Source organism: Heloderma suspectum, chromosome 2 (assembly GCF_057233095.1).
Source record: "Heloderma suspectum isolate Gila_16-S chromosome 2, 16-S_ref, whole genome shotgun sequence".
In the NCBI taxonomy this organism is placed as follows: Eukaryota; Metazoa; Chordata; class Lepidosauria; order Squamata; family Helodermatidae; genus Heloderma; species Heloderma suspectum.
In genome coordinates this window covers 251,856,586-251,877,738 of record NC_139459.1, presented here as the reverse complement: position 1 = coordinate 251,877,738, position 21,153 = coordinate 251,856,586, and the positions used below count along the sequence as shown (strand labels likewise).

The window sequence follows — 21,153 nt, the reverse complement described above, 5'->3', positions numbered from 1 at the left end:
CCAAGATACAAGTGCCTGTGATGCAACAGGACAGTGCAAAACTGTTCTGAGAGACAGGAAGAAAAAAGATCACATATGGCGAACTTTTTTAAAGGTAGAAACCTGGGGTTTCTTCGTGGTACCTGGCAAAGACCCTGTCATTGAAGGTGGTGGCAGGCCCACTCCTTAAACTGTCCCAGTTGGCAAGCATTTCCTTCACCCATTCCACCCATGTGTACAGGCGGAGGATGCCAGCATCTGCCATGGCTTCCACAAAGTTTGCATCTTCAACAGTATCACCTGCATCAGCTAATGCCAGCCGCATGCCTAGAAGGAAAACAGGTTTTGGGTCTAGAGCCACAGAGAATCAGCTGCCCCACACACACACACACACACACACACACACACACGACTCCCACTGAGGCATGGCTCCCACTGAGATGCAAGAGCAGGCTAAACATTCCTGCTCCTGAGGCAGAAGTACATGTATCATTACAAACTGTTCCTCCCGCTCCCTCACCTCCCCCACCCCAAAAACACTTCAGAAAGCAAACAGCCAACAGGAGAACACCATCAGGCTTTCCACAGGGTGGAATTATTGGACCATGACATATCAGGATGATTTTTGGTGTGAGAGAGCACAGCGCATGCATAAAGCAACAGCAAGGACGCATGGCATTGCGCCAGGCCTCCTGCCTCAGGAGGACACGCGGAACGACCTCTGCCTACACAACCCAAAAAGGTGACTCTTTCCCATGGACAGGGAAAGCTGCTGCTTATTCAGACACACATATATGTGCTCCATTTCAAAACATGACATTAAGACAGCTATCGTGCCACTGATGGTAGTATAATCTGGCCAAACGTTTAGCAGAATTCTTCAAATGCGTCATATGTTCTTACCATCAGCAGAAAACTTCTCAACAGCTTCACTCAAAGTGAGAAAGTTTCCTGTAGATTTAGACATCTGTGGTAAGAGAAGATTAAAGACAGAGAGGTGAGCCAACTTAAAGAATGGCTATCCATGAGAACCTTAAGAAATTCAACTCCCCTGAAACAAGTAAGTTGAAAAGACCACTCTTGGCGATATCAGCATTGTGGCTTGATTCTATATGGGTGAACATTTGCTACGTACCAAGTATGGAAGAGGAGCAAAACAAACATGGGGTAAGTTGTCATCACTGGGTCCTACCTACACTACCAAGCCAAAAGATTTCTATGGTTAAGTTCTAAAAGTCAGATCTAATCGTTCTTGAGCTAAAGGATCTTCACTGTTACAGGTTTAGAAAATCTTATGAACCTTCGGTCTATTAAAAGTCCTGCCGACATTTCTTTTGACCATGCAAGGGCAAAGTAGCTCTGGGATAAAGAGAGGTTTTAACAAATTCTGGAAAATGGAATTCAGATATTAAGGGCACAATCCTATGGCCGCTAGACAGCAGCTAGATGGCCATAGGATTGGTCGGTTCCCAGAGAACCGCCTCCCTACCTTTGCTGGCAGCATGGATTGTCCCCGCGATCCGCGCTTGTAAGAACAGCGTAGAGGGGGGCAAAAGGGGGCGTTCCTGGGGCGGGGTGTTCATAAGTGCTGATATGACACTTCCTATGTGTTGTGCGGCCTTGCCACCCCACACTCCAAAGTCCTGCGGCTAGACAGCCAAAATTGGCTGTCGGGCCGCAACTGCAGGGTGGCTGGAGTGCAGAGGAGACCATCCCCTCCACTCTTCTCCCGCTGTGCATTGGATAGTTCAGAGGTGGCCATCTATCCGCATAGGATTGCTCCCTAAGAAGGACAGCCAAGAATTATATATTCTTAGACAGGCACTACAGAGTTTCTGCTAAGAAATATTCTTAGACAGGCACTTTCCACATAGGAAAGCAAGGGGATATCTGTTCATTAAATGTACTGGAAATACGGTGCGCTAGATAGTCCGACAATTACAACATTTCTGAAACTAGATATGATCTTGTCCTGCCAGTCCTGACCATCACAGATGTTTAATACAGTCTACACAAAATGATGTACCTTCTCTGAATTCAGGAGGAGATGCCCATTTGCTCTCACAGCTAGAGGCCATTTTTCACTGCATTCAAAAACCAAGAGAGAGAGAGAGAGAGAGAGAGAGAGAGAGAGAGAGAGAGAGAGAAGTTTCTTTATTAGTTACCTTTAAATCAAACATCTAGAGTTGAGTTAGGCGCCGGCAAGAGGTCTTCCCACACGAGTCGCTATGTGACTGACTGCACTCCTCAAGATAATAAGGGATGCAGCACAAGTACTTTATCTTTGCTAAAATGCGAAGGCTAAGGCTCAAAGACTGCTAAGCCTCAAAAACCAATCAGAGCTACGCATATGTTAAAGGAATACAACCCTTAACAGAACCAATGGAACATGAGCGCCAAATGCTGCTCAAAAAAAGCTACTGTTCTTTGGCAGTGTATCAGGACAAGGTCACGCCGATCAGGGAAGCAGGAGAAGATAGGAGTCAGCTAATCTGTGGGGGGGGGGATTGGAAGGGAGAACAGCCAAATTCGGCCCTCCTGCCACCCCAATCCCGCTCTCTGGGGTTCCCCGGATGGCTGGCCACACCTCCCTTTTCCCTAGCCCCACCCTTTTCCCCCCAAGCATCCATCATTTGGTAGTGTCCCAGCTTTTGTACTTTTTCCCCACTATCCTAAAAGGTTGAAATACTTGTCCTTAGACTTAGTTACTTGCAGTAAGTGCTTTAAACTAAAATATGCTGGTATTAAGCTGAACTATGCTCCACCCCTTTTGCCTTCAGTCCTGCCCACCACTGGAATGCAGCCCCTGAGAGCTTCGCCAAGACTGAATTCAGCCCTTGGGCATATCAGCTATTTAATAAATTGGTGGCCTTACTTTTATCCCACAATGATATCTCATGGGTCTATTCCAGCAAACAGGAGCAATTTACTTTTCACACTGTTCTGCCTTTTCAGGGTTGTATTGAACTTGACATAGGTTTTCTATGTATTATTTGCATAAATAGAGCTGAGGAGGCTATTTTGATATGACTTCATATTATGAAGATAAGATCATAAGATCACAAGATCAGCCTCGGATGGCCTTCTCCCTTTCCCATCAGCCAGGACAGCTAGACTGGTGGGGACGAGGGAGAGGGCCTTTTCTGTGGTGGCCCCCACTCTGTGGAACTCCCTCCTAGGGAACTCCGCCATGCCCCCTCTTTAATGAGCTTCCGCTGTGCATTAAAAACGTGGTTGTTCAGGCAGGTATTTGGGGTGGGTTAGGGTATTTTAGAAAATGTTTTTATTGTAGAATTTTATTGTTTTAAACTGTTTTATTATATGCTTGTACATTGCCCAGAGTGGCTGGGCGACCAGCCAGATGGGCGATTAATAAAATAAAATACAATAAAATGTCAGACCAACCTTTGATCCGGCCACATGGCCACATGGTTATAAAGGTAGTATGACAAGTGATTTGGAACAAGGTCCTTGCCGGAAACACGGAGATCCACCGGATACCAAAATTCAAACTCCTGCTTTAGTTTAGTCAAAGTTTCCTTGGGGATTTTTGTTGCAGGAAATGGAGCTGTCTTAAAGAAGATGTAGTCCCACACCTCTTTGGACATCTGGCTTGCCCTGTGTATATTAGGAAAAAAAAGAAAAAAGAAGGAAATAGTGAAAGTTAACCTTAAGCATCTATTATGCTGCTAACTAAGCATACACTGTGCAGCCCCTGCATTTCATTTGATTGGGTCATTCAAGTTCACCTAGTGTCAGATACACCTCCTATGTTTCATGCACTACCACGATGACAAGCTCTCTCTGCCCTTGCTCTTCAAACTGAGCTGCTTTAATTTTTAAAAATTAATTATGGGAGTCCCAAAACAAGGTAAAGGTTGTAATTGAGCAAGAAAGCCATTTTATCGCAGTTCTTATAACACTAGGCTGATTGATAAGTGTTTAAAAGATGGTGATAAGACAAAGCAGATATGAAGCATACCGGAAGTCAGACACTGTCAAGTTAGAGTGGGGACTAGAACTACAGTACAAACAGATTACCCCTTGACTCCTCAAAATTAGATATAGCTGATAAACATTTAATCTAGGGATACAACTCTTTAGTTTTTTAACTGTTTGTAATCCACCCAGACAATATTATTTATTGGGTGGATTAGAAATGTAATAAAGAAATAAATACATAATATAGCAAACACATAGTGCACACTATGTGAAAGATAGTGGCAAATTACTACCTGCAGCCTCCCCGCAAACTCTCCATTTTGAATCCCATCTGTAGCGTGACTAGTGCTAATGCCAGCATCTGCCATTAGAGTAGAGTTCACATACATGGAAATCTTCCGTTACCATCCCAGCTTTGCACGTAATTGTGCACACTCTTGTTTCTTGAAAAAGCCATCTTTGGAAATTTATTTATTTATTTATTTATTTATTTCTATACCGCTCAATAGCCGAAGCTCTCTTGGGAAGCACAAATAGCTGTAATCTGAACCAATCCTCTAGGCTTCAGCTTTCCTTCAGTTTTAAAAGGAAAGCAGGGAATGAAATACTGCTAAAAATCCCCATTTCTAAAGCGCCCATCTGCGGCTTCACCCAAGGCAGGCCTGCTCCATCTAACTGACTCTCAAACTTTCAGATTGCAACGGACCACAGCAGTAAGGGGATGATACTACAGGGGCACTTTGCACAACCATCAACCCCAGTTCATTAGGTTCTATAACAAATAAATAAGACAGAGAGATTTTAAAGCAAGTAGAACAGGTCCTGGCTTACAGTCTATAGCAGCCTTTCCTAACCTGGGACCCTCCAGTTGTTCTGAATTTCAGCTCCCTTCAGCCCCAGTCAGCATGGTCAATGGCCAGGAAGGATGAAGAAGGGTGGTCTGATGTGAATGCAGACTGTAATCATGATCAGAAGAAAAGCCCTCACCATCTACCTTTTATGCCACATGGGACTAGCCTTAACTTTGTGGGCAGAAATATTGTTGGAAGGCCAAAATTGGGCTTCTATTAATGTAAAAAGGGCCCTGAAGAGAGAGCTTTCATCTAAAAGGTTCTATAATAGCTTTTACACATGAAGACATAAATAGCTACTGAATATATAATGGGGACCACATAAGTTAACAGGATAGTTGATCTTATACCAGATAGCCAGTAAAAAAAGATTAGCCATCTGGCTCTCTTCCCAGTGTCTTTCTTCTTTCCCTGGGGAAAAAGAAGTGACATTAAAAAAATAGTTGCTGGCGGGGGGGGGGGGGGTAATTCTGATCACTAGTTTTTCCAACCATCTGCAGGTTCAGTGTATGTTAGGTTCCCCATTGCAATGCAATGCAATGCAAATCTATGTGAAGTGGATTTAATTATCTTTAATTGTAATTAATAAAACACAAAACTGGCTCCCTGGAAGAGAATATGTGGACCCCATCTTACCACCCTTTCCTTCTTACCTAATGCCAGATGGAGGCTCTCCTTGTCCACGGAGATTACCCTGTTGTAGGAGATGAGCAACCGTGTAGAAGGCCATGTAGACAGTAGAATCAGAGAGAGATTCTATCAACCAATGCTCATCCCAAGGCAAACGAGTACCTACAAGATGACAAAATGTGTTCATTACTAATCAGCATTCTAATTTCCTAGAATTATTGGGGGGGTAGCAAATTACTGGGGCTACAGTTATTAAATGCCTTGGTTGTCAACAAAAAGCTTTTACATCACTTCCTACATTTCATCCTAAGGTAATTCAGCCGGTATCAGATTGTTGCTGTTTGCAGCCACTAGCCCAGCAATGTGTAAATCATCATCTTAGGAGCTGAGGGAAACAGGTCTATACACCACTTAAATGGGAATCCTGAAAGGAACACGCTTAGGCTCTTTAGAAAGCTGTACTGATTAATACTAAATTAGCTTTGAATCAAACTCTCAATGAAGTACTAGGAATCTCTACAACAGCTTCCCCCTCCTGGCACCCTCCAGATATATTGAACTACAAATCCCACCATCCCCAGCCACCATGGCCAATGGCTGGTTTGGAGAAGGCTGTTCCAGAAAGTGCTTCTATATGAAAAAACTGAGCAGAGTCCTGATTTGAGTTCATCATGAGCAATGTTAATTTTTCTGCATACACTGCCCCACTATACATCAATTAGGTATGTTTTTAAGAAACGATTGAAAGAGTCATGTAACAAAGCAGTGTTTCCAACTGAACAACAGGGAAGTTTGATTCCCTTCCTACCTAATCCATAGGTCCTTGAACAGGCATGTTCCTGCAGCCAACCTAGAGTAGCTTCAAAATTTCTTCTTGTCTCTTCACAAAATCTGGGAAGAGTAGAGCGTGCATTTTTGCAGTGCCTCCTGGCTCTACGTTAACCCACACCTTCCCTGCCCCTACTCCCCAAAACTCACGTCTCAAGCTTTTTCAGACACTCATAAGCCTGCTGCTTCCACTTTTCCTCACCATAGTCCAAGTACCTAAAACCAGACAAAAATAGTTATAACATAGGGCAGCCTTCCTCAACCTGGTAGCCTCCAGATGTGTTGGACTACGACTCCCAGCATCCCCAGCCACAATGGCTAGGGATGCTGGGAGTTGTATTTCAACACATCTGGAAGGTGCCTGGCTGAGGAAACCTGAGACAGGGGGGAAAACATGCTGTGCCATTACTTCCAACTCACCACTGGTCACAAAGAGCCACCACACACTCATCTGCAGATCTCGATATGACTTGTTTCTCCGGCTCCATATAAATCATTGCTTCACCCTGAATAATAATAACAAAAGAGTAGAATTACTAAGCTGTGATAACAAAAAGGAATCTTATGAAATAACGAAGTGGCTTTAGCTATGCAAATATCCCGAATTCCATTTTATTAAGAACCCTCGCAGGCTGTAACCTTATGACGTCTGGGAGGGCTTCCCAGGACCAACAGATTTTTCAGATCTTCCCCTCCGGGGGGGGGGGGGGAGGGGGTGTCTATCTGGAAGGGAGATCTGACCTCTCAAGTCTCCTCTCTGTGAGGCTGTGGAAAGGTTCTCAGCCGGTGCTTCTCTGACATCAGGAGGTGTTTGGGGGGCATTCTGGAATAGGCTAAAGCAGTTTACAGGGGGAGTCTAAACTGCTTTCGCCTCTTTCAGAAGCCTCTTCTGACGCTTTAATCCAACCCTCCCTTGTAACATGGCTTTCAACTCATGTGTGGGTTCTCCTATGAACAGAATAGGACTAATTGTCATTACATGCATTTAATGCATGTATTATGGAGTTTAATTTTGTGCAACATGGATTGTCCAGAATGAATGTTTAAGCGGACTGACACAATACAAACAATACCACAATCAAGATAATCTTAAAGATCCACAACACCAGGCAATCAAAACAGAGTGGACCTCCTTATTGTCAAGGTTCCTTCTGGTTTCGTATGATGGAGGCATCTAACTGTGGGTTAACTCCTCCTACTGCCCAGCAAAGGCAGGGATCATGTGACCTAGTTTGGTGCTATCAGACTCCTCCCCAGTTCCATCTCATGGGTGAACTTGAGACAGAATATACCCAGACATATTAGAAAGAGAAGGCAGAAACGGGGGGAAAATCCCCCTCTGATTTGGCCAAGCACAAGCTGGAGCGCTGGGAAGAGAACACCTGTCCAGTCAGAGCAAGAGCCAGCAACATAGCACCTGCCAGGCCCGGGTATGCCCACCAGACTCCCTTGTGTTCCCCCCCTCATCTTCCCTGCTTGGGATTTCCTCCTGTTCCCTGCTGCTTCTGCCACCTACCTCGGATTTCCTCTTCCTCCACCCCCACCACTTCTGCCTACCACTGCACTCTCCTTAGCAGTGAGGAAGCGGGAGAACAAGAGATAAAGTCTCCTGATCTTCTAACTTCCTTGCTGCTGAGGTGAGCATGGAGGTAGGCAGGTGGCCATAGCAGAGGGGAGGAAATTCTGAGGGTGGGGAGGGGGAAAATTCCAGACAAAGACTGGGGAAGGTGCACCCACCTGTGTGATATCTGGATAGGACTTATGCGCATCAGCCACTTGATTAGTTACTGTCTTGGGGCAGGGACCAAAACGTGACTAAAGCTATGACTTGGTGCAGCACTTTTCTCACAAAGCCACCTCCACAGAGGCAAAGATATCCAGTCTGTAGTGTTTGGTGAAAGCGTAGGGGGTGGCCCACATGACAGCCTTACGTATTTCTGTAAAGGCCACTTTAGAAGAGAAGCCTGCAGCTCTGGTAGAGCTTCTACTTGCTTCTGCTAGAGGCACTTTGAAATCCTCCATCGCTTGTTGAGGAGAAGAATAGAATCGCTGAGCAATATTAGTAGCTTCCTTGCTCTGAAGAAGTAAGACCCATTTGGATTTTACTACCTCAAAGCAAGATGAAAAGAGTACCTCTCTGGTGATTCAGAGAACACGGATGGACCTCTAGAAGTAGGCTGTATAGATTCCTGGGGAATTGGTTGTACATCTAGTGAGGACACAGCTTTAGAGAGTAAAGGCAGGAAGTCATCATTATTGAACAGCCTGGAATTTGGTGTTTTGTCTATCACTGAATGGTCAGACTATTTGCCATCTTCCTTCTCCAATGGATCCAGGGGGTGAGGGCACTAAAGAATAGATTGAAGGCCCACAAGGGACCTAACTGACTCATTGTATTCTTCTCGCTCCCTATGGGACCATGTTTTATGATGAATAGGTAACCTGGACAAAGGCAAAAGAGAAGCGTCAGGTTACTCACTGGCACACTCCTCTGAGGAGTAAATAAGAATTGCCTTAGGTTACTTAGCTGTAGCCTCAGATTTAGAAGAGGTCTTGGATTTTCGACCTCTTTCCCCTTTTTGCCTTGAAGTAGTAGAAGGTGGAGGACAGGAAGGCCTGGCGTGCTATGGTCCATGGGGTCACGAAGAGTCGGACAACGACTGAACAACAACAAAAGTAGAAGGTGAGGAATCCCAGTAGTGTTCCTCTTGTCCATGGGAGCATCTCTGTTGATTTAGCTGTACTAATTGGTCAGTTAACTCACAGCTTACAACCTTTAAAATATTTTGTATAAACTGGTTCTCAAACAAATGGTGAGAAGCCCAGGCTGCCAGCCTTGATAGATGAAGTTAGCATTACAGAAGTCAAAATTTGGTTGCTAAAGGATTGGGAGAAATCAGAGGAACAACTGGACCAGGTTTCCCCGATCTAGCGCCCTCCAGATGTGTGGACTACAACTCCCATCATCCCCAGCCAAGCTAGGGAAGGGTAAAAGTTAGACAAATCTCTGTCTTCCACAGCCATTCGAGAATCACTAGAGCTTTGTTCCCTAATATGTACTGTCATCTGGTGGTCAGAAGCAGAATTGCCCTCAGTATCAGCACCTCCAGAAGTCGCCTGTTTCGGCCCAAAAGGAGAGAAACTCAGGGGGAAAAAGATGCCAGATTGGGGGGGTGGGGGTTTTGCTGTGTTTCTGTTCATTTAGCCATGAGGTGGTGGGTTCTGGCTCCTTACTCAGGTTCCGTTGCTGTTCCAGCACCAGGTTGCCATGATGACATCAAGAGCCAGTTTGCATGGGCTCCAGAGGGGGTTCTCTTTGATCTTGTTCCACATGAATTCACACATTGTGGGAACTCGCAGCGGGAGTCCCAGGAGCAGCTGGAGCAGTTTGCCTTTTGTTTCTAATGATGCAAACATGTTGCTCTGATTACTGATCAGCTTTTCTGTTTGCAGGTTTGGAGACTGTTCTATTACCCCGCGGAGCCAGGAGCAGAGCAGGAGGCATGTTTTGTTTTTGAGAATACAGAAGGCTTGAAAGAAGAGAAAACTTGGAGCAAGGGTAAGGCAGGTAGCTGGAAGCAGCTAAAAGGTAAGAGCATAGCCTGATTGGAGAGAAGCTAGGTAGCAGGGGTCTGTCCTGGGCAAAGGCAGGGAAAGAACTGGGGAGAAGTTCCACAGCACCAACCCTAGCACTAAAGGGTAAGGGCTGCACAACCCACAGCCCAGGGGCTGCAGGGGCTGCCCCCCTTCTCTCCATCCCCTGCCCCAACAATCGTAGTACAGATCACTCTCTTCCCGCTCCCACAACCAGTGAGGAAAGAGCAATCTATACTGGGATCGCTGGGATGTGCGTGCGTGCAAGTGCATATGTGTGCATGCACGGCCCCTGACCCCGAGCCAGCATCACATGCAGCCCTTGGGGCTGAAAAGGTTGTGCACCCCTGATCTAGGTCATACAATCTCTGCCTTCTCTGGGTGGTAGGAGGAGTTACTTCACTGCTGTAGGCTTCTTTCACATCAAACCTAGAAGTCAGGATTCTCAGTACTTCAGTTACCCACTTGTGAATGAAACGCAAACATCAACTAGATTAACCATCATGTAGTACGATAGGTAGAATTCAGGACTGACAAGGTTATGGAAGTAGCAACTATCTTTCCTCCACAAAACTTCATAGACTGAAATCTTAAAGCAGCTGGTACCTCATTCCCCCCTCCCCTTCAGTGTGCCTAAAATGGTTCTTTCAAGGTCATACAGCTTGTCTTTATGAAACAGGTAAGGGATTAGTTCACAAACAGTAAGCGCTGCAGCCTACAAAGCACTGTCTTAAAAAAAGGACTTCTTTCTATTTGATAAGTCAAGTGTAATAATTTCTATTTACAACAAAACCAAAGCCCTTGGCTTAGTGCTGCTTCATTTCATGTGGCTATGATTCTGTTCCAAGGAATCAAGCAGTGAGTTGTAGAAACAAGCCAGGAACACCACAATGTGGAAGCCACCGTGTAATTTTTAAAAAGCAATACAAACCACTACCCACATTGTCTACCATCTTCTTCTGAATAGGCTTCTTAACATCCTGGACCTTCTGACCCTTGAATCCATCCACAAGCATTATCTAAAAAGGGAAGTCATTGCAGACATTACAATTTGTTTTAGGTGTTTAGTGTCTATGCAGGATAGCTGGTCTTCTTCCCTTTTGTTCCCAGAAGATGTCTGCAAGTCTCTCTCCAAAAACCGACCTAAAGGCACAATCCTATGAATGTTTAGACAGAAAAAAGTCCTACAATTCCCCTCCAGCCAGCCATGGGGAATGCTGGGAGTTGTAGGACTTTTCTGTCTAAACATGCATCAAATTGCACCCTAAATCCAATAACTGTAAATGGATCAGAGGTTTTAATCCAGATAATTTTACCCCTTGACCTTGAAAGATCTAAAATTCTTCATAGACTATGAAGATTCTTGTGTTTTAACAGACAGAGGATAATTATTAGCTCAGTACAGAAATGTGGATAACAGGAAGTCCAAAGATAAGGGGAATACTGTGATTGGTAACTTGAATATTGCGAATGTAGGACAACATGGCAATTGTGAAAAAGAATAGCTGAAGGGGAAAAGATCAGAGCACCTTGTTGAATAATAAGTAATTTCAACTGATTTTTAATATACTTCTGTTCAGTTTTAAACACACATACTTTGGATAAATTAACCCATGAGTAAATTAGATTTTAGTGGTATGCTCTTAAATGTGAAAGGGATGTTTAAATGAAACGTCTGATGAAAACAACCTGTTAGTCTTGGAGGAAATATATCTGTTTAAAGAAGCATGAAAAGTACCTCAGTAATCCAAGATTAAATAAAAATTATCTAGCATCTTCTGATACTACGGCGAAAGCAGTTGCAGTTGTCATCAATAGTAAGGGTATAGTTTATCGCAGAAAACGAGAAAGATTTAAATGATGCTCAGCCACGTTTGACTGGCAGAGAACATGCCTTGTGTGTATAACACGTTTCTCTCCAGCGTTGGCATCTCCAGCTAAAAGAGAAGAGGCCTCATGTCTGGGAAAGACCTCTGCTTGAATGCTACCGCTAGTAAAGGCAGACAGTGTTACCTCCAAAGACGCCCATCTGTGTGCTAGTGGAGCCTGTCACTCACAGAAAGGTGTTCGTTTTTACACATCACGCGAGAGCATTGGGTGAGAAAAGTTAAACTAAATGCACTTCTGCAAGGATGAGAACTGCTACAAAGCTTACCTAGATAGCAAGGTATCTAGGTAAATGCTTACCAACACTAGTGGTCATTTTCCTCCCACTTGCAGGTGTGTGTGTGCTTTTTATCCAGATGAGTATTGGGCTCAGCAGACTCAGAAGGCAGCACCTTACTTTTTAATAATGTCTATACATGCATAACCTTATACACCCCAAAGAAGGAGTGGGCAACTTCAGAGGGTCTAGGACCCTGCTTCTGAGCCCCACCGAGACCTGCCCCCATGCCCCCACCCCTGCTGCTAAAATTGCTCCTGCTCGTGGGAAAAGAAGTGAAAATGCGGTGGTCAAAAAGCTGCATTTTCACTGTTTCAAAAGGCACGTGGGGAGTACATGCCTTGTTTTAATGCAAAATTGTGCTCCAGAAACCCTGCGTGCAATTTTCCATTGTTTTAAAGTGCTGCACCACCACCCAAACAGAAGATGATGCATCATTCCAGAGATGCCTCTTGGACAAGTCTTGTATTTAGTAAAAAGCACACACTTAGTACATAAAGAGAAGACCAGATCTCTAGAGTCACCAACAATTCCTTCTCACACCTACGTACAAAAGCAAAACTGATCACATACATCTACCTGAAAAGAAGCTTTCTTCTTAACTTCCCTTAGAAAGAAAAAGCTCCTTTCATAAGACCACTGTGGAAATCTGAACTTTGACTTACTCCCTCATAAAATCCTTTCAGGTATACTTTCTCCTTGGCTTCTGCAAGCTTCTCCCTGTCATTCTGACTCTGTATTTTCAGCTCATCACAGACGGACGGAGCAGAAAGGTTGCCATAGCCAGGGATCTCAATGATGGGCACCTGGGAATATAAAGTAGCATTGTAAAGCATGTGTTTTCAATCATAGAATCATAGAATAGTAGGGTTGGAAGGGGCCTACAAGGCCATCGAGTCCAACCCCCTGCTCAATGCAGGAATCCAAGTCAGAGCATCCCTGACAGATGGCTGTCCAGCCTCGTCTTGAATGCCTCCAGTGTGGGAGAGCCCACCACCTCCCTAGGTAATTGGTTCCATTGTTGTATTGCTCTAACAGTCAGGAAGTTTTTCCTGATGTTCAGCCGGAATCTGGCTTCCTGTAACTTGAGCCCATTATTCCGTGTCCTGCACTCTGGGATGATGGAGAAGAGATCCTGGCCTTCCTCTCTGTGACAACCTTTCAAGTACTTGAAGTGAATCAAGTACTCATGCAAGTGAATCAAAAGTCTTTCGGGGAATTCAATCCTGACTCCTGTAGCCTTCAAAGAAAAAAGGATCCACATTCTATGGTTTATCAGCAGCACATGTCTTGTTTGCAATCAGATGGGCTGGGAATAAATGTGTGGGTGTGAAAAAGATGAAGCCAAGCCTGTTAGTTCCACCCAGATGCAAAAATCTTACACCGGTAGATACCGAGCTAGAGTATAGGTATTTGAAATCCCAAAGATGGGCTTTGTTTTGGTTTTTCTTAGCCAGGTTATTCTTCAGTGTTCAGTAGCCACAGACATTCTCTGCGGTGGCCAAATACCCAATGGCATTCCATTTTCAATCTTGTATCAAAACCACCACTGCCTGGTCTGTGCCTGCAACGTGTAAGAAACACCAAAAGACTGAATGAAAGCAAGGCCCCAGATTTGACTTTCAAATGGGGTTGCACAGCTGAATGTTTCTCCTTCAATAATTACTGGAACTGACTTTCTTCTCAGTCCTCCAGATGGACTAAGAGATAAGGCTTCGGGGATCCATAACAGTTCTCAGATCTCTCCTGGCTGTGCTATGGCTGAGCAGGGCTGAAAACTTCTGCCTGCTTAATTGAAAAAGCTGATTAGCACTTCAGTGGGGCAAAAGTCTTTCTGAAAGCAACTTTCTTGCTACACCCTTTGCATATAGGGTACATGTGACAATAGGAGATAATTAGTGACACACCATAAAACAGCACTCTGAGGGGCCCTCAAGAGAATTTCCCACCCAATAATCAATTAGCTGTACATTTGCAATAACCTGGTACATTAAGCAGAGCACATGCCAGGTTGATGGGATGTGCCTTCAAAACTAAATAAACCAACAGTGGCAATTTGAAGCCAGCCTGTTTCCTTGGGCTCTTGTTGTTCAGGCACATCGGAAGCTGCCTTTCACTGGCCCAGTATTGTTGACACTGACTGGCACTAGATTTCCAGTGCTTGAAGCACAGGGTGTGTGTGTGTGTGGGGGGGGTCCCTTCCAATCTAGAGATAGAACATTAACTTGCTGCTCTTCTTGATACATAGGTCTCTAGTCAGCCTTCTCTCAGCCCTTCCAAAAATAACCCCATAAAGCAAGATTGAGCATCTGAAATGTATTACGAAAAAGATAGATGCATGTCACACTGGCCTATTTACAGAGAATTTGAGGATTCTGTACACCAATGGTGATTTCAGGCTGGTGGGATCTACTTTATTTTTGCTTGTTTACTAGAACTCTGAGATCCACCAACTGGAGCTTGGTACAAAAGGCACACACTTAGAATTAAAAAATTCTGAGCCTAGGAATTTGTTTTGAGATCCAGAACTAAATGCAGCTCCCAGTCTGCCACACACAAAAATCCACTGCCGGTCACGTCATCAGCCCCAGCCAGCTTGGAAAGCTATGACGTGAGGTGGAGTCCAACAACGTCTGGAAGGCCACCGATTCCCCACTCCTGTGCTAGTGGTACTGTTATAGGTGATGAGCATAAATGTTCAGCGTCATCATTCTTTGCTGCACTTACTGGTTCAAATGGCAGGACCATTTCATCTTTAATGCCATACTTTGCCCGAAATGCCTGTGAAGAAATTAGAAACAAAATATGAAAATCAAATACACAAAAATTTAACTTGAAGAGGTTTGCTCTTGCTGTGATGTTTACACGATGAATCAGCTGGATTCGTCAATCATATGTCTGATCAACTACAAATGATACCCTGATTAACTGGAGACCAGGTGATCTTCAAAAATCTTCCCCTTCTCTCTCACACAAAGAGGGAGGAATGATTCTTCTAGAATGATGCCTGTTACAACACAAACATGCATCATCTAAAAACAAAGGAAGTCTGCTTTTTTGCCTCAGAACTATTGTTCTCACTCAAAGGGAATAGATCAATATTTCTATTAGTAGACCCCATAGTCAATCCTCTAACAGTTCTTTAATCAGCTAACCAGAAAAGTCAAGGACAAATTCCACTGCCTTCTTATATCCCACACCAATACATCTATTACATCTGCATTTGCCATAGGCAGATCAGAAGAGATAAAATAGAGTCAGTTGTTAGTCACTAGAATTGTTGTACACTAGGTGATATTTAGCCCTTAAGAATATCAGGGGTGGGAGAGGGCTTGCTTGTTTTGTAGAAGATGCAGCACATCTTGGATGCTGTACAACAATGATGGAGAACCTCCGGCCCGTGGGCCTAATCCAGCTCACAAAGCCTGTGGAGGCTTGGGCTCCCTCGGTGGGCCCCATCCCCTTCCTAATCTCTACCTCGTGGCCTGGAGGTTAGCGGGAGCTTGGGAAGGAGGTGGGAAGAGGAATCCCCTTGTTCATAGAATCATAGAATGGTAGGGTTGGAAGGGGCCCACAAGGCCATCAAGTCCAACCCCCTGCTCAATGCAGGAATCCAGGTCAGAGCATCCCCGACAGATGGCTGTCCAGGCTCGTCTTGGATGCCTCCAATGTGGGAGAGCCCACCACCTCCCTAGGTCATTTTTCCTGATGATCAGCCGGAAGTCTGTTATCTGTGACTGGATAACAAAAGGATTCCCTTGCATGCTGCCCCCCCCCCCAATTGCTGCGCACTCAGCTGGCACTTGCAGAAGCGCCGTCTGAGTGCACTTTGCTCCTGCTGCTCGCTTCCCACGTGGGGAATGAGAAGCAGGAGCCAAGACAGCTGCTCACTCGGACAGCACTTGCAGGAGCACCCGACTACCACTTCAAACCCAGCTGACCAATCGCACAGCCAAGCAGCTCCTACATCACTGCTCCAGCAGCTAAAGGGGCACCTGTTTCTGTGAACCATGTTTAAAGATGGCGGTTTAACATTAGCCTAATTGCATAGCTGAAATTTGGCTGACACACCCTGACTAGGGTTATACAGTCTCGTTTTTCACTATAAAAACAGTAGTCCCTTTTCTCATAACATATTTATAATGAACAGCTTGCACTAGTATCAGTAAAAACAACGCATGAATGCCAACCGGTTACAAGCAAGTTTGTTTGTTTATTTAATTTATTACATTTCTATACCACGCAATAGCTGAAGCTACTGAGTTGAGAAGTTCTCAGGCTTAATAGGCTTACCTGCTTTTTCTTCAAGTCTCTCAGGGCTGCAATGTCATCTGGGGCATCAGATGGAACACTTGTGACCACGCCGGTGCCTTTTGAGCAACATTTAGGAAGCACAGATTAACCTCATTGTATCAGTATGGCAAAATTCACACTGAAAGTGCACATTTTCAAAAAGTTTTCGTCTGTATGAGTGCCTCCAAGTAAATGTGTAAATGCAGAAGGAAATTAAAGTATCAGCCACACCCTTTGACAAGGGCAGCAAGTGCAGCAGCAGTCACGCCTTTCATTCGAACGGCGGTGTTTGTTGTTTGCAGCTAAGTACAGCTCCTATTTTAAGTTTGAAGCAACAAAATAGCCAGGCGCTCTTTGTGTGAAAGAGCCATGTGAGTACAATGGGCTGCAGAAGCACACATTTAGCGCACGCACCCTGCACCGAGGCTGAACAGCTTCTCCCAACCTCTATGGAGACTTCCTACAAGATTCAGAACCCTGGAAAATCAAGATTTTAAATCGTGCAAGGAGCCTCTACAGCAGGGGTCAGAACATCTGGCATGGGGTCCCAACCCTCCCAATCGGGTTCCTCAGATGGCCGCACACCCATCCCCCTGACCACCAATAATTTGGTGGTGTCCCGGCTTCTGTGCAGTTTTTTCCCGCTTCCCAAAAGTTGAAAGGCCTCTCCTAAGGCTTAGTTACCGGCAGTAAGAGCTTCAAACTAAAATATGCTGGCGTTTTGGGAATTCCCCACACACACACTTTTCCTTTGGCCCCACCCACCACTGGAGTTGAGCTCCGAAGAGCTTCTGTGAGATGGAATTTGGCCTTTGGGCTAGAAGATGCTCAACACCCCTGCACTATGGATAGAAAAGGCCCCCTGCTGCAGAACCTATCCCTCCACACATGAGGGGCTGGGAGGAGCCACGTGACCTCAGGGGCAGAGCTAAATGCAGCCCCACAACCCCTTGTAGGAGTAACTCCTGCAAAGGGCTGATATATTGTACCAAGAGCTAGAAGGTAGCCTCACATGGTTTGTTCTTTCCCCAACCAAAGTTGGTTGCTACCCGCTTCCTCCCTGTAATCCCAACATAGGAACAGGAGTACAGATGAAGGAACTGGGAGACGACTTGGACAGAATTCTGTGAGGATGATGGAGTCATGTCACACACGGCAGCAGGGAGGAAGCAGGTAAGTGTAGAGCAAAGAAGGAAGACAACGAAGGGGGGAGATTTCAATGCCTTCAAATGTTTAAAAAGAAGAATCAGGTTTGTGAGGGGAGCAAAAGTGCAACCAGTCCTACAAAATAATCCAGCCATAAACCCTCCTCATGCCGACCTATTAAATCCAAAGCACAGAGTGTCATACTCAGACCCTGCAGAAAGGCGCTTGCAAAGCAAATACCTTTAACAAGCATTAGAGGGAACGGTTTTGGCCCTGCCCACAAGCTGAAATTGATATAGAAGATGCAGCAGCCTTACCTTTATCTTCCTTAATAGTCAACATAGGAAGAGCATAGATAACTTTGTAGGCTGTTAGAGGGGCAGAGAGTGTGGCCCCAAGGATCTCCTACCAAAAAAAAAAAAGAAAAAAGAGTGGTATTATTAAATGTTGACAGCACATTATGGTCATAGGATCACTTACAACTGAAGTGTCAACAGCAAATGAGTCTATAAGGGTGCAATCCTATGCATGTTTAAACAGAGAAAAGGCCTACAACTCCCAGCATGTCCCAGACAGCTGTGCTGGCTGGGGCATGCTGGAGTTGTAGGCCTTTTCTCTGCCTAAACATGCATAGGATTGCACCCTAATATACATCAGACATAAAGGCTTGGATCTCCATCAGTTCATATGTACTGTCGGGAGAGGACTGCCTACTTCCTGTCCTCACCCCAGCAGCACTCCCCCAGACTGCACTGCAGACTGCTCCAGAGCATTCCTCTGAAGGTGGGGCTGTCACAAGACGTTGAATTGGGAAAAGCCCCAGTGTACTTGCAGGAATAACAACAGCTTGCACACATCCACACCACAGACTTGTGGATGGGATTTGGAATCCAGGTCTATCTGGAAATATTTAAGTACCTTTTGTAGGAAGAGAAAAGGCCAAATGCAATAGGAAGAATGCCAGGGAAGATGGACCAGACCAAAGTACAATGCAGCCACAACAACAGAGTAAGGCATTAAATGGTAGATTTCTTTTCCCATATGGTTTTGTAGATTGCTACTTTAGCCCCTTCAACTCAGTGTCATTTTAGTAAGATAAACATTGGTTTTGGGGGTGACTGCACTGACTCCCCGAGATTATGTAGAGATTCCATGAGAAAGGAACGTCAAGCTTAGCACTGACATAACCTACTAGAGGAAGCGATAGGTCCTGAGTTGAATGTTCCTCAAAGCTTGTCTGCCAGCATGCAGCCCCTGCCATGCGAATCTCTTCGGCCAGAGAACACAAGATGCTCACCTCTCCCATCAGCTCCTTCACAACAGGCACTACTCCATTGGTTTTTGTGAAGCCTTGGTAGGACATATTCCTGGCAGCTCTCTGCGTGCAAATAAAAATATCCCCATTCAGGGTCTCAAAGCCAATGTATTTCATATCAGGGCGAACCCAGCAGTTAGTCTGCCCAAACATGGTCTCTGGTCTGAGAGTAGCTGCTACCAAGAAGATATCCTTTCCTTTAAGGCCACTGTAAAAGAAAGGAAAGTTAATCTAGGAAAATCTCTTAGAACATAATAACCTCCAAAGAAGCTCCCAAGGAACAAAATCCAAGGAGCTACATGCTACAAATTCTATAGCCTATTGCCAATATCTCTTTATTCATGGCATTACTCAAGGAATAAGTGTACTCAATCTTTGAGAACCCCAGTTGCGTTAATCTGGCAATGTAACTGAGACCTATTAGCCACAGATACTCTACATGGTCAGATCAGGATCAAGGAAAACACCAAGAGAGCTCACCCACCCACAGCAGTCTGGCTCTTGTTTATAATGTGCTTTTAGAGCACAATTTATCCTAAAATCATACACCCTGTTGGCAGGGGGCAGTTTCTAACCTGGGACCCAAACCTATTTGAAAAGCAGATAGAGCAAAACACATTACACAGATAAAAAAAAAAGACTAATTTTGCATAGAGGTAGACAATGGAAGGTCTCTGTTTCTACAAATTTAAGGTTTAGATCTGGGGTAGGCAACTTGAGGGCCTCAGGATCCTTTGGCCTACAATTCCCATGATCCCTCAACATTGGCTATGCTGGCTAGGGCTGATGGGAGTTGAGGCCCTCCAGATGTTTTGGCCTAAAAGTTGACCATTCTTGGTTTATACAGAGAGAAATCAGAAAGACTTTTCCACCCCACACAATAAAGTGCATTTTTCTATATAGCTTCACTCAATAGCTATGTACAGGAATCCATATGAACAGAAGTAACAGTAAGCAAATATTACTCTTGGGCATCTCACACTAACAGCACAGTCCTGTGCATCTCTTCTCAGAAGTAAGGCCTACTGGAGTTCAATTGGACTGACTTCCAGGTAAGCGTGCACAGGATTGCAGCTTAATAGTGATATCAGGATTCATAGGAGAGCCATTACAACCATGGACTGAGGAGAGGCAAGCAGCTGGGACATCCTACAGCCTCAGGTGGGGCCAACTTACCACCTTCCTGACCCTGCCTGGCACTGTGTTGCTGCCTGAGTGAGCGTTACCTCTGAGGCTGGAGCTGGAGAGAAAAAAACACTCCCCCATGCAGATTGCTGTTGATTTGGGCCAGCTGGGCTCAAGGTTCCTGGGACAGCTCTTGTTATCTGCCCACTCTGATACAGGGCAGCAGTGCCACCAAAGGCGGGGTTGCCCTTTGTGGGGAGCCACTTTGAGGGGGACTCAAGGGCAAGGGCCATCCCCTACCATCCAGCTGATTGACTTTGCAGCTTTCTGTGTGGGGGTTAGCTGTTTCTCCAACAAAAAATTGTTATGTGCCTGTGAGAGAGGGTATGTGGCCAAGTTGGGGGACTTGAGGGGACCCCAATTAGTGTGGTTAAGGGTCAAGGGAGATGTGGCATTGGGAGGAGGGCTAGCCAGTTTGGGGGAACACAGCCCAGACTGTTAACAGCTGGGCCATGTTCGGCCCTCCTCCCACCGGCAGGCATGGGGGTTGCCCTGTCAGCCTGCCCTCGGGCCTCCACATGCTGCTTTTAAATGCCAGATCGGTTCAGAATAAGACCTCCTTTATCCATGATTTAATGGTGGATGAGGTGGCCGATCTGGCATGCCTAACTGAGACCTGGGTGGATGAGCAGGGAGGAGTTGGTCTCCCTCAACTCTGCCCACCAGGGTACTTGGTTCAGCATCAGGGTAGGCTTGAGGGCTGGGGATGGGGGGTTGCTGTGGTCTATAGGAGGTCCATCTCCCTCTGCAGGCTCCCTGTCCATGTGACTACTGGTGTGGAGTGTTTGCACCTGGTGTTGGGCCAGTGGGACATATTGGGGATTCTGTTGGTGTACCACCCACCCTGCTGCTCAACAGACTCCCTAGCTGAGCTGACAGAGGTGGTCTTGGGTGCGTTGTTGAGATCCCCCAGGCTGTTGGTTCTGGGGGATCTCAACGTCATGCAAAGGGCACCTTGTCAGGGGCAGCTCAAGATTTTATGGTCGCCATGACAACCATGGGACTATCTCAACATGTCATTTGCCCACTGCATGTAGCAGGGCATACTCTAGACTTGGTTTTCTCAGCTGGACAGCAAGATGGTGATCTGAAAGTGGAGGACTTTCCTTCAGTCCCTCTGTCATGGTCAGATCGTTGTTTGCTGAGGTTTAGACTTATGGCAGCTTTTCCTCTCTGCAAAGGTGGAGGACCTATTAAGATGGCCCACCCCCGGAGGCTAATGGATA

The 21,153-nt window shown here is 45.4% G+C and overlaps 1 protein-coding gene across 4 annotated transcripts in view; it reads right to left on the bottom strand.

Annotated features, from left to right (window-relative positions):
• Positions 1–21,153, bottom strand: part of LARS1 (leucyl-tRNA synthetase 1) — a 59,981-nt gene that overhangs the window by 22,186 nt on the left and 16,642 nt on the right. For all 4 annotated transcript variants that reach the window (XM_084838748.1, XM_084838750.1, XM_084838749.1 and 1 more), the window contains exons 10-23: positions 18,725–18,950; positions 17,745–17,832; positions 16,282–16,358; positions 14,716–14,769; positions 12,654–12,794; positions 10,766–10,843; positions 6,651–6,736; positions 6,381–6,446; positions 6,211–6,293; positions 5,426–5,564; positions 3,385–3,597; positions 2,006–2,063; positions 883–946; positions 123–306 (exon numbers count right to left, since the gene is read on the bottom strand). In XM_084838748.1, coding sequence (XP_084694874.1) covers positions 123–306; positions 883–946; positions 2,006–2,063; positions 3,385–3,597; positions 5,426–5,564; positions 6,211–6,293; positions 6,381–6,446; positions 6,651–6,736; positions 10,766–10,843; positions 12,654–12,794; positions 14,716–14,769; positions 16,282–16,358; positions 17,745–17,832; positions 18,725–18,950 — 1,557 coding nt within the window. The remainder of the gene's footprint in view (positions 1–122; positions 307–882; positions 947–2,005; positions 2,064–3,384; positions 3,598–5,425; positions 5,565–6,210; positions 6,294–6,380; positions 6,447–6,650; positions 6,737–10,765; positions 10,844–12,653; positions 12,795–14,715; positions 14,770–16,281; positions 16,359–17,744; positions 17,833–18,724; positions 18,951–21,153) is intronic.